The sequence below is a fragment of the Papio anubis genome, chromosome 1 (assembly GCF_008728515.1).
Source record: "Papio anubis isolate 15944 chromosome 1, Panubis1.0, whole genome shotgun sequence".
NCBI classification, from domain to species: Eukaryota; Metazoa; Chordata; class Mammalia; order Primates; family Cercopithecidae; genus Papio; species Papio anubis.
Genome location: NC_044976.1, coordinates 109898848 through 109925075, shown reverse-complemented (window position 1 = coordinate 109925075; position 26228 = coordinate 109898848). Strand labels below are relative to the sequence as shown.

Genomic DNA, 26228 nt, shown 5'->3' with positions numbered 1-26228 from the left:
TGGGCCAGTGGTCTCCTTCCGAATGGCACAGGTTTAGACTTCAGTTTCTCTGACCTCCCATCTGCAGTAGGTGCCTTCCATATGTTACTACAGTAATCAGGGCTTAACCCTCTCGCAGTACCAGTTACACTGTGATATAGCTGTCTGCTTACTTGTCTCTGTTCTTCATCAGACTCAGCTTCTTGACAGTAATGCCTTTGTCTTATTCATCTCTGTATCGTCAGCACCCAACAATTCTGGCCTAAAATAATTGCTTGGTTTGTTTGAATGAGCTTGAATGCCTGAAAAACAACAATCTTCTATGGGCCTATGAGGCATTACAAAATCAGGTCCCTCACTTGCTCACTCTGACCTCATCTTCTACCACACTCCCCTTTGTTCATTCTGCTCCAGCCGCTCTGGCCTCCTTCCCATTCTGTGAATAACCTAAGTATGAGGGAAGCTTAGGGCCTTTGCACTGTGTTCTTTGTGCCTGGAAAACCCTTCCCTTGAGGGCCAATTGGCTTTGCTTCTTCCTGTATTGCATTTAGGTGTCTTATTAAATCTGCCTTCCCTGAACAACTTCTTTCCAACATAGACCCCATTCCACCAGTTAATTTCCTAAGTTTATTTTTTATTATAATGTCCATCACCATTTGGCATGCTATTTATTTAGTTAGTCTGTCCCAACTGTAATGCAAGTTTCATGATAGCAAGCATGAGGTGCTTTTTCTGGGGTGATCAGTGATGCATTCACCCAAGTAAGTTTTTTTTTTTTTTTTTTTTTTAACAGTTGGGGTCTCACAGTCTGAGCGTGGTGGCTCATGCCTATAATCCCAGCACTTTGGGAGGCCGAGGCGGGTGGATCACGAGGTCAGGAGACTGAGACTATCCTGGCTGACACGGTGAAACCCCGTCTCTACTAAAAATACAAAAAATTAGCCAGGCGTGGTGGCAGGCGCCTGTGGTCCCAGCTACTCAGGAGGCTGAGGCAGGAGAATGGCGTGAACCTGGGAGGTGGAAATTGCAGTGAGCTGAGATCACGGCACTGCACTCCAGCCTGGGCGACCAAGTGAGACTCCATCTCAAAAAAAAAAAAAAAAAGAGTTGGGGTCTCACTCTGTTGCCCAGGCTCGAGTGCAGTGGTGGTGCAATCATGGCTGACTGCATCTTCAATCTCTGGGGCTTAGGTGATCCTCCTACCTCAGCCTCCCAAGTAGTTAGGGATATAGGCATGAGCCACCATGCTAGGCCTACAATCCCAACTTAGAATAGTTCCGGCACCTAACAGGTGCTTGATATTTATTGACTGCAGGAATGTTAAGACTATCACAGGGAAGGTTAGGGAATGGGAAAAGGCAATAAGATACTCAGAAGTAGAGTTCCAGGAATTTCAATGTTTCTCCCATTTCAAGTTTCACAGCATCCAAATGGCTTGGAAAGCCACACAATGACCAGCTTTTCATTGATTTATGTGTAAAACTTGAGGCAGGAGTAAAAGGATAGTCATGAGTTTTAGGAGCTTGAGGCTTTATGAGTATGTCCCATTCTTTGCCCCCAAAACCAGGGAATTCCTGGTTCTCTAATGGCAGAAGGGTTGGATGGGTGGAATGTGGCTGTTGGAAGCTTCTGTGGCAGTTGGTAGAGACCACCAGTTGGACCAATGGAAGGGACTCCAGCAGCACCCACTGAGCAGGAGGCCAGGTGGGAAAGCTCCTGGGAAGAGCAGCCAGACTGGACACTGGGCTGCTCGGCTCCTGAGTCACAGTGAGTCACGGCAGAAAATAGAGTTGCTGGGAGGCAGAGATTGGGGTCTGAGTCTGCATGCTGACCACTTTGGAACATATATTCATGATATGGGGCAAGCTACTTAATCAATGCTTTGTCCTAGCTTGTAAAATAAAGATGATTTGTATTTCACAGGGTTGTGAAGATGATGTGACGTAGTATATGTGAAAATGCTCTGTGAACTGGAAAGTGTTTGACAAATACCAGTTATTAGGTCTGGAGGCATTTTCCCATGAATTCTCTTGTCTACCCACCCTACATCTTCGATCATTGAACTTATTGTATATAACTCAGGGCTCTTGTAAACTTTTATTTTGTTATAAAACTCAGGCTCGTTTCTCCTGAATGTCCCTCAAGGTTCAGAAAAACAAATCTCAATCTGGCCTTGGAGAACTTAAGGAGCCACATCCTGACATTTCAAGGAATACTGTTTTCCAATTATTTCATATGTGAATGTGTTATCTCCCCAGACAGACAGTAAGCTGCCTGTTGTTAAGAGCACAGACTTCAGTACTATGTTTGTTTGTTTATTTATTTATTTATTTTTGAGACAGGATCTCACTCTTTTGCCCTGGCTATAGTATAGTGGTGCTAATCACGGCTCACTGTGGCCTCCCTCCTGCGCTAAGTCAATCCTCCTGCCTCAGCCACCTGGCACTAGAGGCACATGCCACTGCGCCCAGCCTCAGTATTGGGTTTAAGGTTTAACTTTGCTTGCTTACTAGCTGTGTAGGACTTTGAGTACGTTGCTTACTCTCTTTAAGCCTTAGTTTTCTCATCCACAATATTGACATTATAATAATAATTTATAAGGGGCTATTGTGAGAATTACAAAAGATAATCTATCTAAAGTTCTTAATCCAGTACCTGGTACATAGTAAAAGACTAATCAATGTATCTTCTTGGCAATAGCTACCAGCACAAGGCTAAGCATCTACTAGTATTGGGCTTTTCTAAAATACTTGATTGACTGAGAACTAAAAGTAAACCAAAGAAAGCAGAGCAATTCAAAGCTAATCTTGGTTTTAGTCTTCCAGCCTATCAAGAGGAACTGAAAGGTGTATGGCCTCCTGATCCAGGCAGAGAAGTAAACAGCAATATAGAGGCAATTTATTTTCTTGGATTGACAATGGATAAATTTCATTTGAAGCATGGCAGTGGGTTTAGGTAGAGGGAGGGAATACTGGCAATTTTAGTCCTGAAATGTTGATGGGATGTTTATGGGACACAAGTATGGGGCAATATGACACAAATTTTCTAGGACATTTTCCACTTTCAAATCATCTGTCACATTTTCAGACCACACATTTTGATTTTTGTTCAGAAAATTTGATGGACACAAATGCAGGTGTACATGACCAATAATGATTAACATTTTATTTCTATGGCTATTTGTTTAATTTAACCACACAGACAACAGTTTAGAAACCCTTACTGAACTCTACCAACAGGTTCTAGGAGTCAAAAACAAGGTATAATTCTTGACCTCCTATTATAGTTGAGGAAACAGACACATAACTGTATTGAAATGCTGAAGTGCTGTTTTAAGGGTTATGTACAAAATGATATGGATACGGAAGATAGGGGAAGATGTGGTGGGGTTAGAACAAATTTCACAGAGGAAATGGCAGGTCTGAAGAATAGCTAAGATTTGTCCATGTTGCCCACAAGAAAAGACCATCTCATAGAAAAGATATGGCACAAGCGAAGACCTGGAGACACATATGATGTTATTGAATCACAGGGTGGGGTGACTGTGGCAGTTGAGAAAAAAGATTGAAAAGTTAATTTGGGTTCAGAGTGTGGAGGGTTTGAATTCTATCCTAAGCAGAAATTTAAACTAGGGATGATGTGGTGTCAGTAGGGAGGGTAAATGCAGTAGGGAGAGGCCAGGGGCAAGAAGGGGACGGGAGGAGTGTTGAAAAAGTCCAGGCCAAAAATGATTGGCCCTGAATTAGGACTATAGCCATGGGAATGGAGGAAGGGGATTAAATTCAGACAGACTTCTGACAGAATGGACCCAACGCAGGACCCTCTTTGAATTATACGTATACACACATACACGCAAATACACACACATATGAGAGAAAGACTCCATTAAGAGACACTTCCACAAATGAGAAGGAAAAATTACAAAAAATTCTATAGTAGTGAGCAGTAGGAGAGAAGAGTAATGGCCTATGATTGAATAAAACTCTGTGACCTTCTGCTCTGTGTTTGACCTGACCATGTGGCCTTGATGTGGAGTCTATGACCTCTGTATCTCAGTTTGTATTTCCTCCTCCCTTCCACCCTCCTTCCCCCAGCACACACACAATCTGCTTCTCTGTCACATATTAATAATAGCTGCCAGCTGGTCACCAGATCCTCCATCTAAAATTAACAATTGGTGCTGGGCAAGGTGGCTTACGCCTGTAATCCCAGCACTGAGAGGCTGAGGCAAGTGGATCAATTGAGCCCAGGAGTTTGAGACCAGCCTGGGAAACATGGCAAAACCCCGTCTCTACAAAAAATACAAAAATTAGCCAGGCGTGGTGGTGTGCACTTGTACTCCCAGCCACTTGGAAGGCTGAGGTGGGAGGATCACTTAAGCCTGGGAGGTTGAGGAAGCAGTAAGCCATGATCATGCCACTGCACTCCAGCCTGGGTGACAGAGGGAGACCCTGTCTCAAAAACAAACAAACAAACAAACAAACAAACAAACAAAATTGTGTAGGTAGGAGCTTTGAAGATGGAAAGTCCTATTATTTTCTTCTTCAGGGTATAGTCCTCTTTCAAGTCAACCTTGTTCACTGGACACCAGGCAAAATTCAGCCTAGTACAGAATGGGCTTTCAGAGGATGACAGCACTCTTTCACCTGACTTCTGGACCAGCCAGAGATCTGGTGCGGTTGTTACAGGAGGAAGAGCTAATTGGGCTACAGATCCTGAGGCAGGAGGGAAAGTCCTGGCAAGGGCTTGGGAGGACGGAGGGAAGTTGATGGAATACATTTTTCTTGGTCTCTAAGACAATCAAGAGGTATTTACCAGGCAGGAGAATGGCGTGAACCCCGAAGGCGGAGCTTACAGTGAGCCGAGATCGCGCCACTGCACTCCAGCCTAGGTGACAGGGCGAGACGCTGTCTAAAAAAAAAAAAAGGAAGTATTTACCCAGCCAGGTGCTGTGGTGCGTGCCTGTAATCCCAGCACTTTTGGAGGCTGCCGCTGGAGTATTACATGAAACCAGGCGTTCAAAACCAGCTCTAGCAACAAAGTGGGTCCCTGTCTCTCCAAAAAATAGAAAAGAAATTAGCCGGAAGTGGTGAGGCATGCTTATAGTCCCAGTTACACGGGAGGCTGAGGCGGGAAGAGTGCTTGAGCTCAGGAGTTTGAAGCTGCAGTGAGTTATGATAGTGCCATGGCACTCCAGCCTTGGTGACAGAAGACCCTGTCTCTAATTAATAAATAAAATATTTAAAAAGTATTTATTGGATATTGTGTGCCTGCTACCAAGGTCTTCTTTCAATCTGTTCCACACAGTCTCTTCATTTACCCAACAAATATTTGTTAAGAACTTAGTGAACATCAGCCCCTGCCTTAGGCCTTAGGAATACAGAAACAAGAAATGAGACCAGGACCATCTACCTCTGCCCTCACTCTCCATTCTTGATTTTAGTCAAAAGGCTGAGAACAATTGACCTCACTCTGTTAGTTCAGCTCTGAAGATGGTAAGACGAGGTTGGGCTTGTGTGTAGGTGGGGGAGTCTTCCCTTGTGATCTCATGTGTTTGGATAAGTATGCTAAGAGAATGCTAGACAATTTTGTCAGCGTCACCAACTGAATTGTAATCTCTGAGTTTCCAATGCTCAATCTATTAACTAACACATAAGCAATGCTTTGTAAAAGAATGTTGAATGAAAAAAATTGCCTACTCTGAGCAGCAATTTTTAACTCAGTGTTTGATGTGTCAAGAACCTTTGATCTTGAAGTGTGGGACAGGAAAACTGATAAGTGCTAAATTCTACTGTGAAAATTCCACTGTTCAGAGTTGCAGAAATACAAGGCATACATGAGAGTAGACTTAGTAATTCATGCTGCATCGTTGATTTCACAGTAACAGGTGACCCAACACTCAGTCTCTCCCAGCATTAAGATTTGAAGCCACCTCATAGCTAGACTCATGTTATGACTTTTAGCCAATTAAAGGAAGGAAAGTTTTAAATTAAGCTGTCATTTTATTTCCCCAAGACTAGGAAGGCAGTAATAGCAAAAGGAACATGGATGTTTTAAATATTAGTAATAATAATTTTATATTTGTATAATGCTTATACTTTTCCAAAATATAGTTTGTGTCACTGGATACCATTTGATTATATCATTATAGATAGGATAGAAATTATGGTCTCCTTTCCAGATAAGAAAAAGGAGGCAAAGTGAGAAAAAATGATTTACCGAAAGACACACAGCTGGGTACTGGAAAAATTGGACTGCAACTCCAATCTCTTGATGACCAGGACTTCCATATTTGGTTTTGGAGGCACTAAGTTTCATAAGGAAAATGATTTTGTTTAAGTCACTGCTGAATCGTAAATGCCTAATAGTAGGTGTTCAGTAAACATTAGTTTAATGTGTGAATAAATTGCTTCCTTCCTTCTAATTCTTTGAGTCTGTTTTAATTGCTTTATTCCTAATTTCTTATGTTAGTTGATTATCTCATTAATTTTTGTGTTTTTTTCTTGCTAATATAGGCAATTAAGACTGTGCATTTCCTTCTAAATACTAGTTTAGTTGTATCCCACGAGTTTTGATATGTATTTTCATTATTATTATTTATCACTTAGTTCTAAATATTTTCAAATTCTAAAGTTTAAATATATGTTTTTTAAAAATTATCTTTTAAAACTGGATGTATATTGTAATTTAATTGCATTATGTTCAGAGAACTTGGTCTCTGTGAAACTGATTATTTTTAATATGCTAGAATATAATTTATGACCTCATATATGCTTGATTTTTGTAAAAGTATACTTTTCACTTGTTACTATGTTTTATATATAATCGGTTGCATCAAACTTATGGTGTTCTTTAAATAATCCCCTGTAGATGTTTTAAGCAGCGATTCTATCAGTTACTGAAAGAGGTATGCTAGAATCTGTCACAATGGTGGTATATGTGTCAATTTTTTAATAATTCTGTCATTTTTTACTTTATATAGTTTAAATTTCATTAGGTACATAAAAGTTTAGAAGTTTATATCTTCTTGAGAAATAAAAACATTGATGGTTATGTAGTAACCTATTTATTTTAGCAATATTTCTGTCTGATAGTCATGTAATATAACTACAAAGCTTTCTTTCAGTTACTACATTGCCATTCTTTAAGTTTCTACCTTTCTTTGTCTCTATGTTCTGAGTGTTCGCCTTGTAAATAGCAAATGTGGATTTTAAAAAGTCCTTTTTAAAAATTATTTCCCACCAGGTGCTTTGGCTCATGCCTGTAGTCCCAGCACTTTGGGAGGCTGAGGCAGGAGGAGTTCAAGATCAGCCTGGGCAATGCGGCCAAACCCTGTCTTAAAAAAAAAAAAAAAAAAAAAAGAGAAAAGAAAAATTAGCTGGGAGTGGTGGCATGTGCCTGTAGTCCTAGCTACTCAGGGAACTGAGGTGAGAGGATCACTTGAGCCTGGGACGTGGAGGCTGCTGTGAGCCAAGATTGTGCCACTGCACTCCAGCCTGGGCAACGGAGTGAGACCCTGTCTCAAAATAAAAAGAAAAAAAAATTCCATATTGACTTTTTTAACCCAAAGAGTTTGGTCTGTTTATTGTAATTGCTGTTATATTTAGATTAACTTCTATTATCTAAATGTGCACTTTCTATTTCTTCTGCTTTTGCTGTTTGTTTATTCCCACTCCTTTCTCTCTTTCTTTTGCATTCAGATTTTATGCCTTTATTCAACTTTCCCCCTGTAATAGATGTTCTATTCTTATAATAGTTACCCTAGAAATCTTAACATGCATAATTTTCTTAATACAGGCTAAAGCTATTTGATACATTTCTCCCATCTTCTAACAATTCAAGGAAGCTTAGAGTGCTGTTACTCAGATTAATCTCCCCCAATTTTTATGCTGTCACTGTTCACATTTCTTTTTGTTTTACTTCTTCTCCCATAAATTAGCTATTTTACTTTTTGTTTTATATAATCAATTGTTTTTAGATTTCTGTCTATGTCTATATATTTGTCAGGCTATTTGTTTAGTATCCTTTCTAGCATCTCAAACCTTTTTTCTAATATCATTCTACTTCTCAGAATGTATTCATTAGAAGTTCATTTGGGTCTATTAGTAAAATTCCAATTTTTAATTATCCAAAATTTTTTTTATTTTCCTCCTTATTTTTGTAAGTTTTTTTTTTTTTTTTTAAAGACGAAGTCTCACTCTATCGCCCAGGCTGGAGTGCAGTGGTGTGATCTCGGCTCACCACAACCTCCTCTTCCCAGGTTCCAGCGATCCTTCTGCTTCAGCCTCCCGAGTAACTGGGACTACAGGCACGTGCCACCATGCCCGGCTAATTGTTTTCGTATTTTTGGTAGAGACGGGGTTTCACCATGTCAGCCAGGATGGTCTTGATCTCCTGACCTTGTGATCCGCCCATCTCGGCCTCCCAAAGTTCTGGGATTACAGGCATGAGCCACTGCCCCTGGCCTTCTGTAAGATTTTAAAAATATATACATTTTTAGGTAAACTTATTTTTAATTTCAGTCTTTTGAAGAAATGATGTTTTTCCATCTGCCTTCCACTGCAGTGTTGAAAAATCAGTTGTCAGTGTAAATATCATCCCTCTGCAGGTAGTACCTTTCTAACTAGTCTTAACATTTCTCTTTATAGATCTGTGGTTTTACAAAGACATTTTACAAAGTGTCTAGATACGTATTTCTTTTATGAGGGATTCATTGTGATTCCTTAAGTTGAATATTTGCATCTTTTATCAGTTCTGGAAAATTCTCAACTATTATTTTTCCCCAAGTTTTGAAAAAACTGTGGTTTTATATATATATATGTGTGTGTATATATACACACACACACACACACAATGTACACACAATGTAAAATGTACCATTTTAACTATTTCTAAGTGTACAGTTCAGTGACACTAAGCACATTCACATTGTTGTGCAATCATTACTACCATTCATCCTCAGAACTTTTCAAAAAGCTTCCCAAACTGAAGCTTTATACCCATTAAACACTAACTCCCTCCCTCAAGCCCCTGGCAACTCATTATACTTTCGGTCCCAATTCAACTGGTACCTCATATAAATGGAATCATACAATATTCATCTTGTTGTGACTGACTTATTTCACTTAGCATAATGTCCTCAAGTTTCATCCATGTTGCAGCTTGTGTTGGAATTTCCTTTCTTTTTAAGGCTGGATAATATTTTATTGTATGTAAACGCTACATTTTGTGTATCCATTCATCCATCTATACGCACTTGGGTTGCCTCCACCCTATGGCAACTGTGAGTAATGCTGCTATAAATATGGGTGTACAATTATCTGCTCAAGTCCCCACTTTCAGTTCTTCTGGAGAGTCATATCATAATTTTATTTTTAATTTTTTAAGAAACTGCCATACTATTTTACAGAGCACTTGTACCATTTTACATTGACATCAGCAGTGCACAATAATTTCAATTTCTCTATATCCTCACCAATACTTTTTATCTGTGTGTGTGTTTTTTTGGTAATAGCCATACTTATGTGTGTAAAGTGGTATCTCATTGTGGGTTTTATTTGCATTTCCCTAATAATTACTGATGTTGAATATCTTTTCACGTACTTATTGACCATTTGTATATCTCTTTGGAGAAATGTTTACTGAAGTAATTTGCCCCTTTTAAAAATCAAGGGTATTTTGTTGCTGTCATTGTTGAGTTGCAGGAGTTTCTTGTGCATTTTATGTATTAATTCCTTATCACATACATGATTTACAAATATTTTCTCCCATTCTGTGGGTTTCCTTTTCAATCTATCAATAGTGTCCTTTGATGCACAAATGTTTTAAATTTTGATGTAGTTCAATTTATTGATTTTTTTTCTTTTGTTGCCTTTGCTTCTGATGTCATACCCAAGAAATCCTTGCCAAATCCAATGCCATGAAGCTTTTCCTCTTATGTTTTCTTCGAAGAGGTTTATAGTTTTAATTCTTATGTTTAGGTCTTTGACCCCTTTTGAGTTATTTTTTGTATATGGTATAAGGTAAGCATCCGACTTTATTTTTTTGTTATTATCCAGTTTTCCCAACACCATTTGTTGAAAAGACAATAATCTCTTTGAATATTACCTTTTTAATCACTCTTTTGGGAAGCTGAATAGATACATACATAACTCTCACTTCATTCTCCGTGTTTCTTAATCTTTTGTAGTTTCCATTTCATTATTTCTCTAAGCTGAATTCTATAAAATTTCTTCAGCTATTCTTCAATTTACTAATTCTTCTGGGTGAGTCTACTATTTAGCCCATCTACAGAGTTTTTAATTTAATTATTACATTAATTTTTATTCTGGATCTATTTAGTTATTTTTCAAATATGTCTGGTAATTTTTTTTTTAACAAAGTCTCACGCACAATCTTGGCTCACTGCAACCTCAGCCTCCTGGGTTCAAGCAATTCTTGTGCCTCTGTCTCCTGAATAGCTGAGACTACAGGAATGCACCACCCTGCTCAGCTAGTTTTTGTATTTTTAGTAGAGACAGGGTCTGGTCATGTTGGCCAGGCTGGTCTCAAACTCCTGGCCTCAACTGATCCTCCTGCCTCGGCCTCCCAAAGTGTTGGAATTACAGGTGTGAGTCGCTGTGCCCTGCCTGTCTGATCATTTTTGATAGCCTCTTTTTCTTTTCTCCTATTTTCAATTAATTATCTTACTTTTAAATGTGTTATACATACTTAAAAAGTATTCTGTAGCATTAATAACTACATTTAAACACTCGGGGCCGGGTGCGGTGGCTCATGCCGGTAATCCCAGCACTTTGGGAAGCCGAGGCGGGCGGATCACGAGGTCAAGAGATTGAGACCATCCTGACTAACACAGTGAAACGCCGTCTCTACTAAAAAATACACAAAAAATTAGGCGGGCGTGGTGGCGGGCGCCTGTAGTCCCAGCGACTCAGCAGGCTGAGGCAGGAAAATGGCGGGAACCGGGGAGGTGGAGCTTGCAGTGAGTGGAGATCGCGCCACTGCACTCCAGTGTGGGTGACAGAGGGAGACTCCGTCTCAAAAAAAAAAAAAAAAAAAAGTCTCAGTAGTTCATTTTTTCCTTACATGGTGTTTCTGCTGTCTCTTACTCAGGGAATTTTGTTTCCTTGTGTATTTTGTGATTTTTGTAAATTGTGAGCTAACATTCTTTGGAACTTTTTTAAATTCTTAGATTCCTGAGTGGAGAGAATTTGTATTTGCTTTTGCCAGGGGCTTGGTGGGGTCTACTAACCCGGATCACTTTGAAGAAACATGAAAGAAATGTGAATTCAGGCTGTAATCTTATTTGAAGTCTCACATGTTGTTAAAAATTCTCAAGAGAAGACTTTTCGACCTTGTACCACGTGCCATTATTTTTTCACCATATTCCTTTGAGGGGTATATGTGTGTCTCTTTTAATTATTCACTGAGCATATGATCCTTTGCAATCCTGGATAAATGTTTGGGTTTCTAATCTTACTTTTGAATTTGTGTAGACCTGAGACTTATTGTTCTGTAGCCAAGTGGCCACCGAAACAAATGCTCTGGATTACTGTGGACCAGGAAATGTTCTAGAACAGCTACCAGCTTTAGCATTCACCCTCCTCTTTAGATTTGTGCCGTGCCACCTTTGACCTTTGAATATTTCCTATATTTTCTTGTCAAAAGAAAGATGTTTTTAATTCTTTTATCTGGTAGTTTTGAGAGGTTTTTAAGAAAGGTTTTTCAGATTCCTCTGTAATACTATATACCTCCACAGGTTCTTACAGTTCTAAACTCTGAGATGTTTCTAACTTGATCTATGTTTTTATGTGTGTTAATTCAATTTTCACAAGAAGTCTATGAGATAGGTATTATCATTATAATTATTTCCATTTTAAAGATGGAGAAACTGAGGCATAGGGAAGTTAAATAATAAGCCCGAGGCCATATAGCTAATAAGTGGTGGGGATCTAAATCTGGGAATTCTGGTTTTAGTGCATATGCACGTAACCATTCCAATCAGTCACATTCCATTTCTGCTTTGTGCCTGCACTCCTTCTTGCTTACAATCAGAATGGGGAAGCAATGCATACCCACATGGAACCACTAGAAAATAACACAATATATATTCAAACTCTTTGTATAGGTTCTTAAGTTCTACAGATGTTTGCAGAAAGAGTGATCAATGAGGAAGTTTCTTGACAGTTTTGGACTTGATATAAGTGTTAAGAGATGGATTTGAGTTGACTAAATAGGATAAAAGGGGAAAGGAAAGGAATTGCAACAAAAGGGGGTGGAGTGGAATTTGAGCCTAATGTCAGAGGTAGAAAGGAATATCACAGTATATGTGTGAAAATACTGGTCTATGAAGCAGAAAGTCTTTTTCAAGAAGAAATAGATATTCAGCTGAGTAGGTAGGAAGGAGCCTGAAAGCCAGATAAAGAAATTTAGATGTAATCAGTAGAATTTAGGTTTAAGGAAGATGCCTTTGTAACAGCATACTGGATAGAAGTTGTCAAAAACTGAAACACCTGAGATTTTACTCTGCATGTACGCTGAAAAGGTATCCTGTTGCATGGATGATGGTGGAAGACCTGAGACTCCTGAGTCAGAGACAAAGGACTCTATTACTCATAGCATAGTGGCAGCATGAATGTCAGTTTCATATCCATTCCCTGTGCTCCTCGAATTCCACAGAGGTGATGCAGAATGAATGCTGTATATGTCATGAGTTTTTGCCAGAGCGGAGGGATCCTAAGCCTGGAAACGCAAATCTTCTATAATGGAATGTATGCATACCTGCCTGGCCTTTACCTTGGAGAAAGACATTTTTATTTTACTACACAATAAACAAACCTGTTCACTGCTCTAGAGGAAGACAGTCCAAAAATAAGGCCCTCTGTGTCTCTGCTTACAAGATGGGAAGAAACATGAGAAATTCATGAGAAATTGTTTCCCAACAGAAGTCATCTGAGAAATAGCAATCTGAACATGAAGTGTTCGGGATATTTCATGTAAGCTCCACAAAAGTAGAGATCTTACCTGTTGTTAGTCTCGCTCATTGTAATAGTCCTAGAGATGAGTATATAATCTAAATAAATTTAGCTTTAATAAATGTTTGCTAGATGCATTTAGTGCCTAACAATTTTTGAGTGATCACTAGTACTAATCACTTGACGAGTGTTAATTTATTTAATCTTCATAGCAATACTTTTATTATCTCATTTTACAGACGGTAAAACTGAGGCATAAAAAGTTTTAATTGACTTGCTCCAGGTCATACATATAGGAAGTGGTAGAGGTGGTATTCAAACACCAACGTATGATTCCAGAACTGGTGGTTTTAAATAGTATAATAAATTGCCTCTCAAGGCCTGCCTGGTGGTGGTAGTGATTAAGAAAAACAGATAAAGGTGACTTTTAAAGGAATAACTGGCTGGCTTTGGTGATTTTCTGGATAGAGTGGATAAAAAAATGGTGAGTTGTGGTCTCTGTGAAGATGGTAGAGTAAGGTACTCCAAAAATGAACTCCACCATAAAAGCAACTAAAAATTTCCCAAAAATGATCAGAATATACTTTTTCAGAACCCTGGAAATTAACCAAATACTTGGAGCAACTCAGGGAACATGTATTCAGGAAAAATAGCTGAGTCCTTCATAGGAGAGACAGATTTGTGACATTATAACTTGCCCTCATTCTATCTCTAGCTCCCCAGCTCAGTGGCAGATAGCCACTTGAAGATAACAGCTTGCATTCTAGCACCAGTACCAGAAGAAGGAGAATGAATGTCGTCATTTGGAAATATTTGTCCTTGGTTGATTGTCTGGTGACTCCCTAAGAGATGGGCTCAAAAGTCACATTTTATCTTGTTTCAGAGCTTGCCCAGCCCTAAGTCACTATCTGGAGTCATTTGTTGAAAACACAGGTAAATGTTTTAGCCTTTGCTACTGAGACAATGGATAATAGTTGGGGCAAACAATAGATTAACCAAATATCTTGGGAGAAAAGCCTAAATGAGATGCTTTGGCAAATAAGGACTTTGAAAAGCTCTTACATTTCTGGGAATTTAGAAGGCCATGTGTGTGCTGAGAACTGTTCACATGCTCAAGAAAGACCAGAGAAAGTCCCAATTTATCCCCTCTGGTTTACCTGAGCAAACAGTAAGTGAAGGCCAAGGCCAAGTTGTAAACTGCTCGGCTGAGTGCTGACGGCATGCCACAACAAAGATGCAGAATCCCTCTGTAAAGACTGGGAGATTTTTTTTGCTCCAGGTGTTTAAGGAAATCTTTGTCCAATCATTAACTGACCACTAAATTAACAGAACAGAGACTGCAGTGGCTGCACATGATGAAGAATACAGACTTTATATAATTAGTTCAGAAAAGTCACTAAACAAACTTGCTACAGCAAGCAGCAGCAACAAACCCTATGGATGGATTAGACCTCGATTTCTAGACTTGCCAAATTATTCAAAATGTCCAGTCGTCCATTAAAAATTAGGAGACATAGGCCAGGCGCGGTGGCTCAAGCCTGTAATCCCAGTACTTTGGGAGGCCGAGGCGGGTGGATCACGAGGTCAGGAGATCGAGACCATCCTGGCTAACACGGTGAAACCCCGTCTCTACTAAAAAAATACAAAAAACTAGCCGGGTGAGTTGGCGGGCGCCTGTAGTCCCAGTTACTCGGGAGGCTGAGGCAGGAGAATGGCGTAAACCCGGGAGGCGGAGCTTGCAGTGAGCTGAGATCCGGCCACTGCACTCCAGCCTGGGCAACAGCGCGAGACTCCGTCTCAAAAAAAAAAAAAAAAAAAAAAAATTAGGAGACATGCACAGTGTATTAGTCCATTTTTGCAGTGCTATAAATACACTACCCAAGACTGGGTAATTTATAAAGGAAAGAGGTTTAATTGACCCACAGTTCCACATGGCTGGGGAGGCCTCAGGAAACTTATAATCATGGCACAAGGGGAAGCAGGCTCATCTTACATGGCAGCAGGTGAGAGAGAGAGAGAGAGAGAGAGAAAGAAAGAGAGAGCCTGTGTGTCAGCACAGGAAAAACTACCATTTATAAAACCATCAGATCTCATGAGAATTCACTCACTATCACTAGAACAGCATAGAGGAAACTGCCCCAATAATCCAGTCACATCCCTTCCTAAACACCTGGGGATTACAATTCAAGATGAGATTTGGGTGGGGACACAAAGCCTAACCATATTGCACAGAAACAAGAAATTGTGGCCCATTCACTAGAAATAATCAATAGAAAGTGTTTTTGAGGAAGCTCAGGCATTGACTTACCAAACAAATATTTTAAGTCAGCTATTTAAAATGTGTCCAAAGACTTAAAGGAAACCATATTTAAAGAACTAAATAAAAGCATGAAAATGATGCCTCACCAAATAGGGAATATCAATAATGAGGTAGAAATTAAGAAAAGAAGTCACATAAAAATTCTAAAGTTGAAAAGTATAATATTTAAATTAAAAATTCAATAGAGGGGGCTCAATAACAGAACTGAGGATGCAGAAGAAAGAATCAGCTACTTGAAGATAAATCACTGAGATTATCCTATTTGAGGAACGGAAAGAAAAGAGGAAAATGAACAAGGCCTAAGAAATCCGTGGGACATCATTAAGCAAAGTGAGATATGCATAATGAGAGTTCCAGAAGAAAGGAGAGAGAGAGAGAGAAAGGGGCAGAAAGAATATTTTAAAAAATAATGTCCAAAAATTCCCCAAATTTGATAAAAAATATTAATCTACCACTCCGAGGAGCACAACACACTCCAAGTAGGACAAATTCAAGCAGATCCACAACCAGGCACATCATAATCAAACTCTCAAAAGCTCAACATGGAAAGCAACGAGAAACAATACATCATGTACAGGGATTTTTAATAAAATTAATAGCTGACTTCTCATCAGAAACCATAGAGGCCAGAAGGCAGTGGCAAAACATACTAAAATTCTATATTTGGCAAAAATATCCTTCAGAAATGAAGAAATTGAGACATTCTCAGATAAATAAAAACTGAGTTTATTGCTAGCAAACTTGCTCTACAAGAAATGCTAAAGAGAGTTCTTTAGAGTAACTAGAAATGCTAAAGTAAGAGTAACTAGAGTAACTCAAATCCACAAGTAGAAATAAAGAATAGGCCGGGCACAGTGGCTCACACTTGTAATCCCAGCACTTTGGGAGGCCGAGGTGGGTGGATCACTTGAGGTCAGGAGTTCAAGACTAGCCTGGCCAACATGGTGAAATGCTGTCTCTACTAAAAATACAAAAATTAACCAGGCGTGGTGGCATGCACCTGTAATCCAAGCTACTTGGTAGGTCGAGGCAGGAGAATCACTTGAACCCAGGAGGTGGAGACGGCAGTGAGCCGAGATCGCATGACTGCACTTCAGCCTGGGCAACAGAGTAAGACTCCATCTCAACAAAACAAAACAAAAACCACAAAACAAAACAAAACCGAAAAACCACTGCCACTGGTAATGATGACTACATAGATAAATATAAAAGATGTTATTAACGTATTTTTGTTTGTAACTCCCTTTTTAAAAATCTGATTTAAAAGACAGCTACATAAAGCAATAATTATAAATTTATGTTGATGGAAAAACAATGTATTAAGAAGTAATTTGTCACGCCTGTAATCCCAGCACTTTGGGAGGCCAAGGAGGGTGGATCACGAGGTCAGGAGATCGAGACCATCGTGGCTAACACGGTGAAACCCCGTCTCTACTGAAAATGCAAAAAATTAGCCGGGCGTGGCGGCGGGCGCCTGTAGTCTCAGCTAATTGGGAGGCTGAGGCAGGAGAATGGCGTGAACCCAGGAGGCGGGGCTTGCAGTGAGCTGAGATGACGCCACTGCACTCCAGCCTGGGCGACTGAGCGAGACTCGTCTCCAAAAAAAAAACAAAACAAAACAAAAAAAGAAATAATTTGTGACAGTAATAGCATAAAGCAAGAAACTGAACTATATAGGAGCAAAATTGTGTATAATATTAAAAGTAAGTTGGTATTAATCCGAATTACATTGTTATAAATTAAGATGTTAATTATAATTCCCAGGGAAATCGCCAAGAAAATAACTCAAAAGTGTGTAGTAAAAGAAATGATAAAGGAATTAAAGTGACACCCTAGAAAAGTGTCTATTTAACACAGAAGAAAGGAGTAATGGAGGAACTGAGGTGCAAAAAAGATGTAAGACATATACATAATACATAGCAAAATGGCACAAGTAATCCCTTTCTTTTCAGTAATTACATTAAATGTTAATGAATTAACTCTCAAAGGCAGAGGTTAGAAGAATGAATTTAAAAAAAACATGATCCAACTATATGCTGTTTGTAAAAGTCTCCCTTTAGATTTAAAGGTACAAACAGGTTGAAAGTAAAAGAATGGGAAAAGATAAGTATTTCCTGCAAACAGTAGCAAAAAGAGAGTTGAAGTGGCTATCCTAAAACCAGACAAATGTATCAACTTTAAGACAAAAATTGTCATGAGAGACAAAGAAGGACATTTTATAATGATAAAAGAGTCAATCCACTATGAAGATATAATAATGATACACATGTATACATCTAACAATAGATACCCAAATACATGAAGCAAAAAACTGGCAGAATTGAAGGGAGAAATAGACATTTCTACAGTAATATTTGAAGACCACACTTTCAATAATGTATAGAACAAATGGAAGATCATCAAGGAAGTCTTCTCAGATAAATAAAAACTGAGTTTATTGCTAGCAAACTTGCTCTACAAGAAATGCTAAAGAGAGTTCTTTATGCTAAAGTAAGAGTAACTAGAGTAACTCAAATCCACAAGTAGAAATAAAGAATAGGCCAGGCACAGTGGCCTATTGACAACACTATAAACCCACTAGACCTAACAGACATCTAAAAAGCACTCCACGAAACAAGAGCAAAATAGCGTTCTCCTCAAATGCATATGGGACATTCTCCAGGTTAAACTATAAGATAGGCCACAAAGCAAGTCTGAACAAATTTTAAAATGTTGAAATTATATAAAATATGTTCTCTGACCACGTTAAGATGAAATTTGGCTGGGTGCAGTGGCATCTGCCTGTAATCCCAGCTACTCAGGAAGCTGAGGTGTGAAGATTGCTTGAGCCTAGGAGTTCAAGGCCTGCTGGGCAACGTAATGAGACCCCCATCTTTAAAAATGTTGGAAGTCAATAACAGATGTAAATCAGGAAAGTTCCTAAATATATGGAAATAAAACAATACACTCTTAAACAACCAATGGGTCAAAGAAGAAAATTATAAGAGACATTAGAAAATACTTGAGTGAATACAAATGAAAACATAACATAGAAAAATGTACGGGATACAGGGAATGTTGGAAGAATGCTTGAAGGGAAATTTACAGTTAGTTGTAAACACCTTCATTAAAAAAGAAGAAAGATCTCAAATTAACAGCATAATCTTCCACTTTTAGAAACTAGAAAAAGAAGGGCAAACTGAACCCAAAGCAAGAAAAGGGAAGAAAATAATAAAGATTAGACTAAAAGTAAATGAAAAAGAGATTAGAAAAATATTAAAGTAAATCAATGAAACCAGAAGTTGGTTCTTTTAAAAGGTCAACAAAGTAGGCAATCCTTTATCTATGCTGACCAGAAAAATAGGGAGAAAACTGAAATTACAAAAATCAGGAATGAGAGAAGGCACCTTACTACCAACCTTAAAGAAATAAAAAGAATTATAAGACAATACTATGAACAATTGCATAACAACAAATGTTATAATCTAGAGAAAATGGACAAGTTTCTAAAAACACACAAGCTACTAAAACTCACTCAAGAAAGAGTAGAAAATCTGGATAGATGTATAAAAAGTAAACAAATTGAATCAGAAATCAAAAAACTTCCAACAAAGAAAAACCCAAAACAAGGCTGGCTGTGGTGGCTCATGCCTGTAATTCCAGCACTTTGGTAGGCTGGGACAGGAGGATTACTTGAGGCTAGGAGTTTAAGACCAGTGTGTGCAACATAGCAAGACCCTGTCTCTACAAAAAAATAAAAACATAAAAAAAAATTAGCTAAGCATGGTGGTGTGCACCTGTAGCTCTAGATTCATGGGGGGCTGCGGTGGAAGGATCTCCTGAGTCCAGGAGTTTGAGACTTCAGTGAACTATGATTTGTCCAATGCATTCCAGCCTGGGTGACAGAGAGAGAGACACCCTGTCTCTCTCTCTCTCTTTTTTTTTTTTTTTTTTTTTGAGACAGAGTCTCACTCTGTTGCCCAGGCTGGAGTGCAGTGGCATGATATCAGGTCACTGCAACCTCTGCCTCCCGGGTTCAAGCGATTCTCCTGTCTCAGCCTCCCTAGTAGCTGGGACTACAGGTGCAAGCCACCACACCGGGTTAATTTTTGTATTTTTTAGTAGAGACAGAGTTTCACCGTATTGGTCAGGCTGGTCTTGAACCCCTGACCTCAGGTGATCCACCCACCTCAGCCTCCCAAAGTGCTGGGATTACAGGCATGAGCCACTGTGCCCAGCCCAACCATGTCTTAAAAGGGGGAAAAAAAGGAAAAAGACAAGAAAAAACAAAAACAAAATAAAACAAAAAACCCATGACTAGATGACTTCACTTATAAATTCTGCCAAATTTTCAAATAATTATCCTTAAGCTTTCACAAACTTTTTTTTTAAAAAAAAATAAAGGGCAGGGGATACTTCCTAACACCTTCTATGAGACAAATATTACCCTAATACTAAAACCAGACAAAGACAACAGGGAAAAGAAAATGACAGACTAATATCCATTATAAATATGGATGTACAAATCTTCAATGAAATACAAACAAATTGACTTCAGTAGCATATGCAAATGATTATTTGAGGGGTCTTCAAAAGGTCATGGAAAACACATATCAGAAAAGAATGCATGATTTCAATGTTTTGCACTAAAATAAACTTGTACTAACTTATGTCTGAACAGGATCTAGATTGAAGCACTAAGAAGGATAAGGCATCAGTTTGAAAAGAGCCCCTGTCAGAGCAACATGAATTTTGTTAAAACTAAAGCAAGAACAAACAACACATTTGTAGTGCAGCTTGAGTTGGAGAATGGTGAAATCATTGGTGCTTTACAAAAAGTTTATGGGGGAAAACTCCCCAAAGAAATCAGCAATGGATAACTCGTTTTAAGAAAGGATGAGATGATATTGAATATGAAGCCTACAGTGGCAGATCATCCACATCCATTTATGAGGAAAAAATTAATCTTGTTTGTGCCCTAATTGAAGAGGATCAGTGATTAGCAGCAGAAACAACAGTCAATGCCATAGACATCTCAATTGGTTCAGCCTACCCAGTTCTGATTGAAAAATTAAAGTTGTGCAAACTTTCCACTTGATGGGTGCCAAAGCCATTGTGCCCAGATAAGCTGCACAAAAGAGCAGAGCTTTCAAAGGAAATTTTAAACAAGCAGAATCACGATCCTGAAGCATTTCTTCAAAGGATTATAACAGGAGATGACATATAGTTTCACCAGTATGATCCTAAAGACAAGGCACAATCAAAGCAATGGCTACCAAGTGGTAAAAAGTGGTCCATGCCAGGTGCAGTGGCTCACCCCTGTAATCCCAGCACTTTGGGAGGCCAAGGTGGGTGGATCACTCGAGGCCAGGAGTTCGAGACCAATCTGAGCAACATGCTAAAACCCCATCTCTACTAAAAACACAAAAATTAGCCAGGTGTGGTGGCACATGCCTATAGTCCCAACTGCTCAGGAGGCTGAGGCAGGAGAATCTCATGAACCCAGGAGGCGGAGGTTGCAGTGAGCCGAAATTGCGCCATTGCACTCCAGCCTGGGCAACAGAGTGAGGCTCTGTCTCAAAAGACAAACAAACTAACAAACAAAAAAAGTGGTCCAGTCAAAGCAAAAGTGAACTGGTCAATAGCAAAGGTCACAGCAACAGTTTTTTGGGATGCTCACAGCATTTACTTGTTTACTTTCTGGAGGGCCAAAGAATGACAACATCTGCTTATTATGAGAGTGTTTTAAGAGAGTTAACCAAAGCTTTAGTGGAAAAACACCCAGGAAAGCTTCACCAGAGAGTCTTTCTCCACCATGACAATGCTTCTGCTCATTCCTCTCATCAAATAAGGGCACCTTTGTGAAAGTTTTGATGGGAAATCATTAGGCATCCATCTTACAGTCCTGATTTGGCTCCTTCTGACTTCTTTCTATATCTTAATCTTTAAAAAAATCTGTTAAAGGCACCAATTTTTCTTCAGTTAATAATGTTAAAAAAAAAAAATGGCATTGACATCAGATTTCCAGGACCCTCAGTTCTCTAGGGATGAACTAAGCGGCTAGTATCATCATTTACAAAAGTGTCTTGAATTGGTGGAGCTTAATGTTGAGGAACTAGTTTATATTTTATATTTTTAATTCCATTTTTCAGGAACATTTGAATTCTCCTTGTACATCACTACCAAGTGGAATTTATTCCAGAAATAAAAGATTGATTTGATACATAAAAATTAATATAATATTAATAGGATAAAGGGAAAAAAGCCATCATCTCTAGACACAGAAAAAGCATTTGACAAAATCCAGTACCCTTTCATGATTTAAAAACACACCAGACCAGAAAAAGAAAGGAAATTCTTCAATCTCATAAAGGTCGTCTTTGAAAAACCCACTGCTAACATTACACTTAATGGTAAAAGGTTGAAAAAAGAAAGAAAATGACTATTCTCACTACTTCTATTCAAAGTTGAAGGATACAAGACCAATATATAAAAATTAGTTGTATTTCTATATATTAGCAATGAACAATCCAACAATGAAAGAAAAATAACTTTATGTACAATAGCATCAAAAAGAACACAATACTTGGGCATTATTCCACTTTACACTTTTTAGGATGGCTATTACTAAAAACAAAACAAAACAGAAAACACCAATGTTGGTGACGATATGCAGAAATTAAATTCCTTGGGAACTGCTAGTAGGAATGTAAAATGGTGCAGCCACTGTGAAAACCAATATGACAATTCCTCAAAAAAAATACAAATAGAATTACCACATGATCCGGCAATTCTATTTCTGGGTTTATATCTAAGATCATTAAAAGTAGGCACTTAAACAGATATTTGTGCACCCATGTTCATACCAGCCTTATTCACAATAGCCCAAAGGTGGAAGCAACCAAATGTCTATCAATGGATGAACTGATAAACAAAATGTGGTATATACATGCAATGGAATAATATTTAGCCTTGAAAAGGATGAAAATTCTGACACATGCTACAGTATGAATGAACCTTAAGGACATTATGCTAAGTGAAATAAGCCAGTCACAAAAGGACAAGTATTATGTGATTTCACTTACATGAAGTACCTGGAGTAGTTCAATTCATAGAGACAGAAAGTAGAAGAATGGTGCTTCCCAAAGGCTGGGAGAGGAAGGAATGGGGAGTTACTGTTTAATGGATGCAGAGTTTCAGTTTGGGAAGAGGAAAACAGTTTTAGAGATGGATGGTGGTAATGATTGCACAACAATGTAAATGTACTTAATGCCACTGAGTTAAAATACTTAAAATGCTTAAAATGGTAAAACAAAACACCAAACAAATTGAAACAAGAACAGAGAAAAAAATGATGGCAGTACTTTCCAAATTGCTCTGCAGTTTTAATGTAAAACCTACAAAAATGAAAACTGCCACCATTTTTTTTTTTTTTTTTTTTTGCAGAAATGGACAAGCTGATCCTAAAATCCGTATACAAATGCAAGAGACCTTGAATAACCAAAATAGTATTGAAAAAGAAAAAATTGAAGGACTCACAATTCTGGATTTTAAAACTTAACTGCAAAGCTACAGTATTCTAGAGGGTAGGGTACTCCCATAAGGCTAGACATATAGGCTAGTTGAATTAAACTGAAAGTTCAGAAATAAATCCATCCACCTGTGGACAATTGATTTTTCAACAAGGTTTCCAAGACTGTTCCAGGGGAGAAAGGACAGTCTTTTCAACAAGTGGTGCTGGGACAACTGAATATCCACATATCAAAGAATGAAGGTAGACTCCTAGCTTATACTGCATACAAAAATTAAGTCAAAGTGGATCAAATAACTAAATGTAAGAGCTAAAATAATAAAGCTTTTCAAAGGAAACGTACGTGTAAATCACTGTGACCTTAGATTAGGTAATGGTTTCTTAAATATGACACAAAAAGCACAAGCAACAAAAGAAAAATAGAGAAGTTGGACTTCATCAAAATTGAAAACTTTAGTGCACCAAAGGGCACTACCAAGAAAGTAAAAGTACAAACCATAGAATGGGGGAAAATATTTGTAAATCATATATCTGATAATAGTCTAGTAGCCAGAATACATAAAGAACCCTTAAAATTCAATAATAAAAAGACAAATAATCCAATTTAAAAATGAGCAAAGGACTTGAATAGATATTTCTGCAAAGAAAACATACAAATGATCAATAAGCGTGTGAAAAGATGCTTAACATCATTAGTCATTACACAAATGTAAATTAAGACTACAATGAGATACCACTTCACATCCACCAGGATGGCTGTAATTAAAAAAAAGGAAAAGTAAGTGTTGGCAAGGATAGGGAGAAATGGGAATCCTCATATATTGCTGGTGGGAATGAAATGCTGCAGCTGCTATGGAAAACAATTTGGTAGCTCCTCAAAAAGTTGAACATAAAGTTACTGTATGATCCAGCAATTCTGCTTCTTGGTATATACCCAAGAAATTGGGTAATTTCAAAAATGGATGTTCATGTACCTTTTGAATGTGTAATTCAAAAGCATATGTTCACACAAAAACTTGTACACCAATGTTCATAGCAGTGTTATTCATAATAGCCTGAAAATGGAACAAATCAAATGTTCATCAGCTGATGAGGGGATAAACAAAATGTGGTATAAAATGGAATGTTATTCAACTACAAAAATGACTGATATACTGATACAATGCACATTACAACATGGATGAACCTTCAAAACATTATGCTGAAAGAAATGAGTTAGACACGAAAGACTACATATTCTATTATTTCATCTATAGAAATGTCTAAAATAGTTCAAATCCATAGAGACAGATTATAAATTGGTAGTGCCAGGATGAGGGGAGGAGGAAATTGGGAAGTATGGGAAATACTCTGGAACTGGATAGTGGTGATGGTTGTGCAACATTGTGAACATACTAAAAATTACTGAGTTGTACACCTTAAAACTGGTAAAATGCTGAATTTTATGTTACGTGGATTTGATCTCAACTTTTTGAAAAAGGGATAAATCAAAGATGAATGACTTCACTTTAGATTTTATGCCTGCATAAACTTAGAGAATAATATCGCACTGACAGAGATGAGTTAGTTTGAAAAGGGAGCCTGCTATGTTAGGACAAATGGCAAATTTGACTTTAAACCTGTTCAAATGCTTCATTCTGAAGGCTCTACATTTGATTGGAAACCATGACTTCCCATAGACGCCTAGTGAGACTTCAGGGTTAGAAATAAAATTTAGAAACCTTCAACATAGACTCTAGTAGGGACTGGGAGTATGAAATGCCTCCTAAGAAGAGAGCCCCATCTTTGCCCATCACCATCTGCTCTCTCTCTCTGAGAAGTCCCAATGCTTTAAAATAAACTTTTACCAGCTTCAAGAATGGCCCACCCTGGGATGACAAAATGAATGAAATGTAGGAGGAGGGGTAATACTATTTTTGTTTGAAGCTATCCAACCTGCAATAGGGCTTCTTCCCTCCTCTTCCTCCTTCTTTTTCTCCTCCCTCTCCCTCCCCTCCCCCTCCTCCTCTCCCTCTCCTTTCCTCCTCTTCCTCCTCCTCCTCTTCCTCCCCCTCCTTAAGACAGAGAGCCTAATATTTTAATGAGGAAAATCAACTGTTTATTTTCCCAAAGCATTAAGACCCCTAGAAAGGATTGTGTTAACATTTTGGTGAACACTCTCCATTGGGAGTTTTAAGCAGAAGAGTGATATGACCCAATTACGTTTCTAAGAAATCACTCTGGTTGCTGAGTGGCGAATAGACTAGAAGGGAGATGGTATTTGGTGAGACCACACAGTATGGTTTTTCCCTTCTGGCAGTGAATCTCCTTGGAAATCAAATTTGTCAGTTGCTCTTTCAAAATCAGATCTTCTCTGCTTTTAAGGTTAAATATATAGATATTTATACAACACACACACGCACGCACATCAGAGTTCACATAGAATCACTGTAGTTTGATCTTTCATCAGTGAAAATACTCTAAAAACTATACTTCATAGTTGAGTTACCAAAGAGCTGCCACCTGCGCTGTGTGTGTGTCTCTCTGTCTCTCTGTGTATGTGTCTGTGTGTGTGTGTGTGGCAGAAATAATTTCTTCAGAAATATTCCAGATTTTATAAACCACTAGGAGAATCTACAAATAGACTTTTGATTTCAGTTTCTCATGGTTATAAAACAAATATATGGTGGGGCACCATGGCTCACTCACGCCTGTAATCCCATCACTTTGGGAGGCCAAGGTGGGAGGATCACCTGAGTTCAGGAGTTTGAGACCAGCCCGGCCAACATGGTGAAACCCCATCTCTATTAAAAATGCAAAAACTAGCCAGCCATGGTGGTTCGCGCCTGCAGTCCCAGCTACTCCGGAGGTTGAAGCAAGAGAATCACTTGAACCCTGGAGAAGGAGGTTGCAGTGAGCCAAGACAGCATCACTGCACTCCAGCCTGGGTGACAGGGTGAGACTCCATCTCAAAAAAAGAAAAAAAGAGACAAGTTTTGAATCTAGGAACTGGTCTGGACGTAGACAAACATGTCCACTATGGTTAGTTTGCACATAAGAGAAATGCTCCCTTTACAGTGTAAGTCACAAAAGAAAGGGCATTCATACTTTCTGCTGCACGAAGTCTGTACTGCTGTAAATGAAATAAAAATTTCCCACCTTCCGTTGACTCTTCCAAAATTTCACTTCTCTCCTCCAACTCCTACACAGCCCTCAACTTGCTCTCTCAAGGATGGAGCCCAGTCTTTTATCAAATAAATGGAGGTCGTCAGGCAGCTTCTTGTTCTACCACCTCTCAGCTGGCACAGTCCTTCACCCACATGGAAGGAGCCACAGACACTTCTCTTTTAACTTCCTTGCATAACCCCAAGTTAAGCTGTTAAGAGAGATATTCCTCTTTAAAGAAGGGAATGCTTATGGAATGAATGATGCTCCTGGTGACATACCTCATAAAAATTAATCGCCT

At 38.6% G+C, this 26228-nt stretch overlaps 1 protein-coding gene across 2 annotated transcripts in view; it reads left to right on the top strand.

Annotated features, from left to right (window-relative positions):
- Positions 1-1596: 1596 nt before the first annotated feature.
- Positions 1597-26228, top strand: part of LOC101001693 (adenosine receptor A3) — a 79722-nt gene continuing 55090 nt past the window's right edge. For both annotated transcript variants that reach the window (XM_031652000.1, XM_009215300.3), the window contains exon 1: positions 1597-1746. In XM_031652000.1, coding sequence (XP_031507860.1) covers positions 1643-1746 — 104 coding nt within the window. In that variant the 5' untranslated portion in view covers positions 1597-1642. The remainder of the gene's footprint in view (positions 1747-26228) is intronic.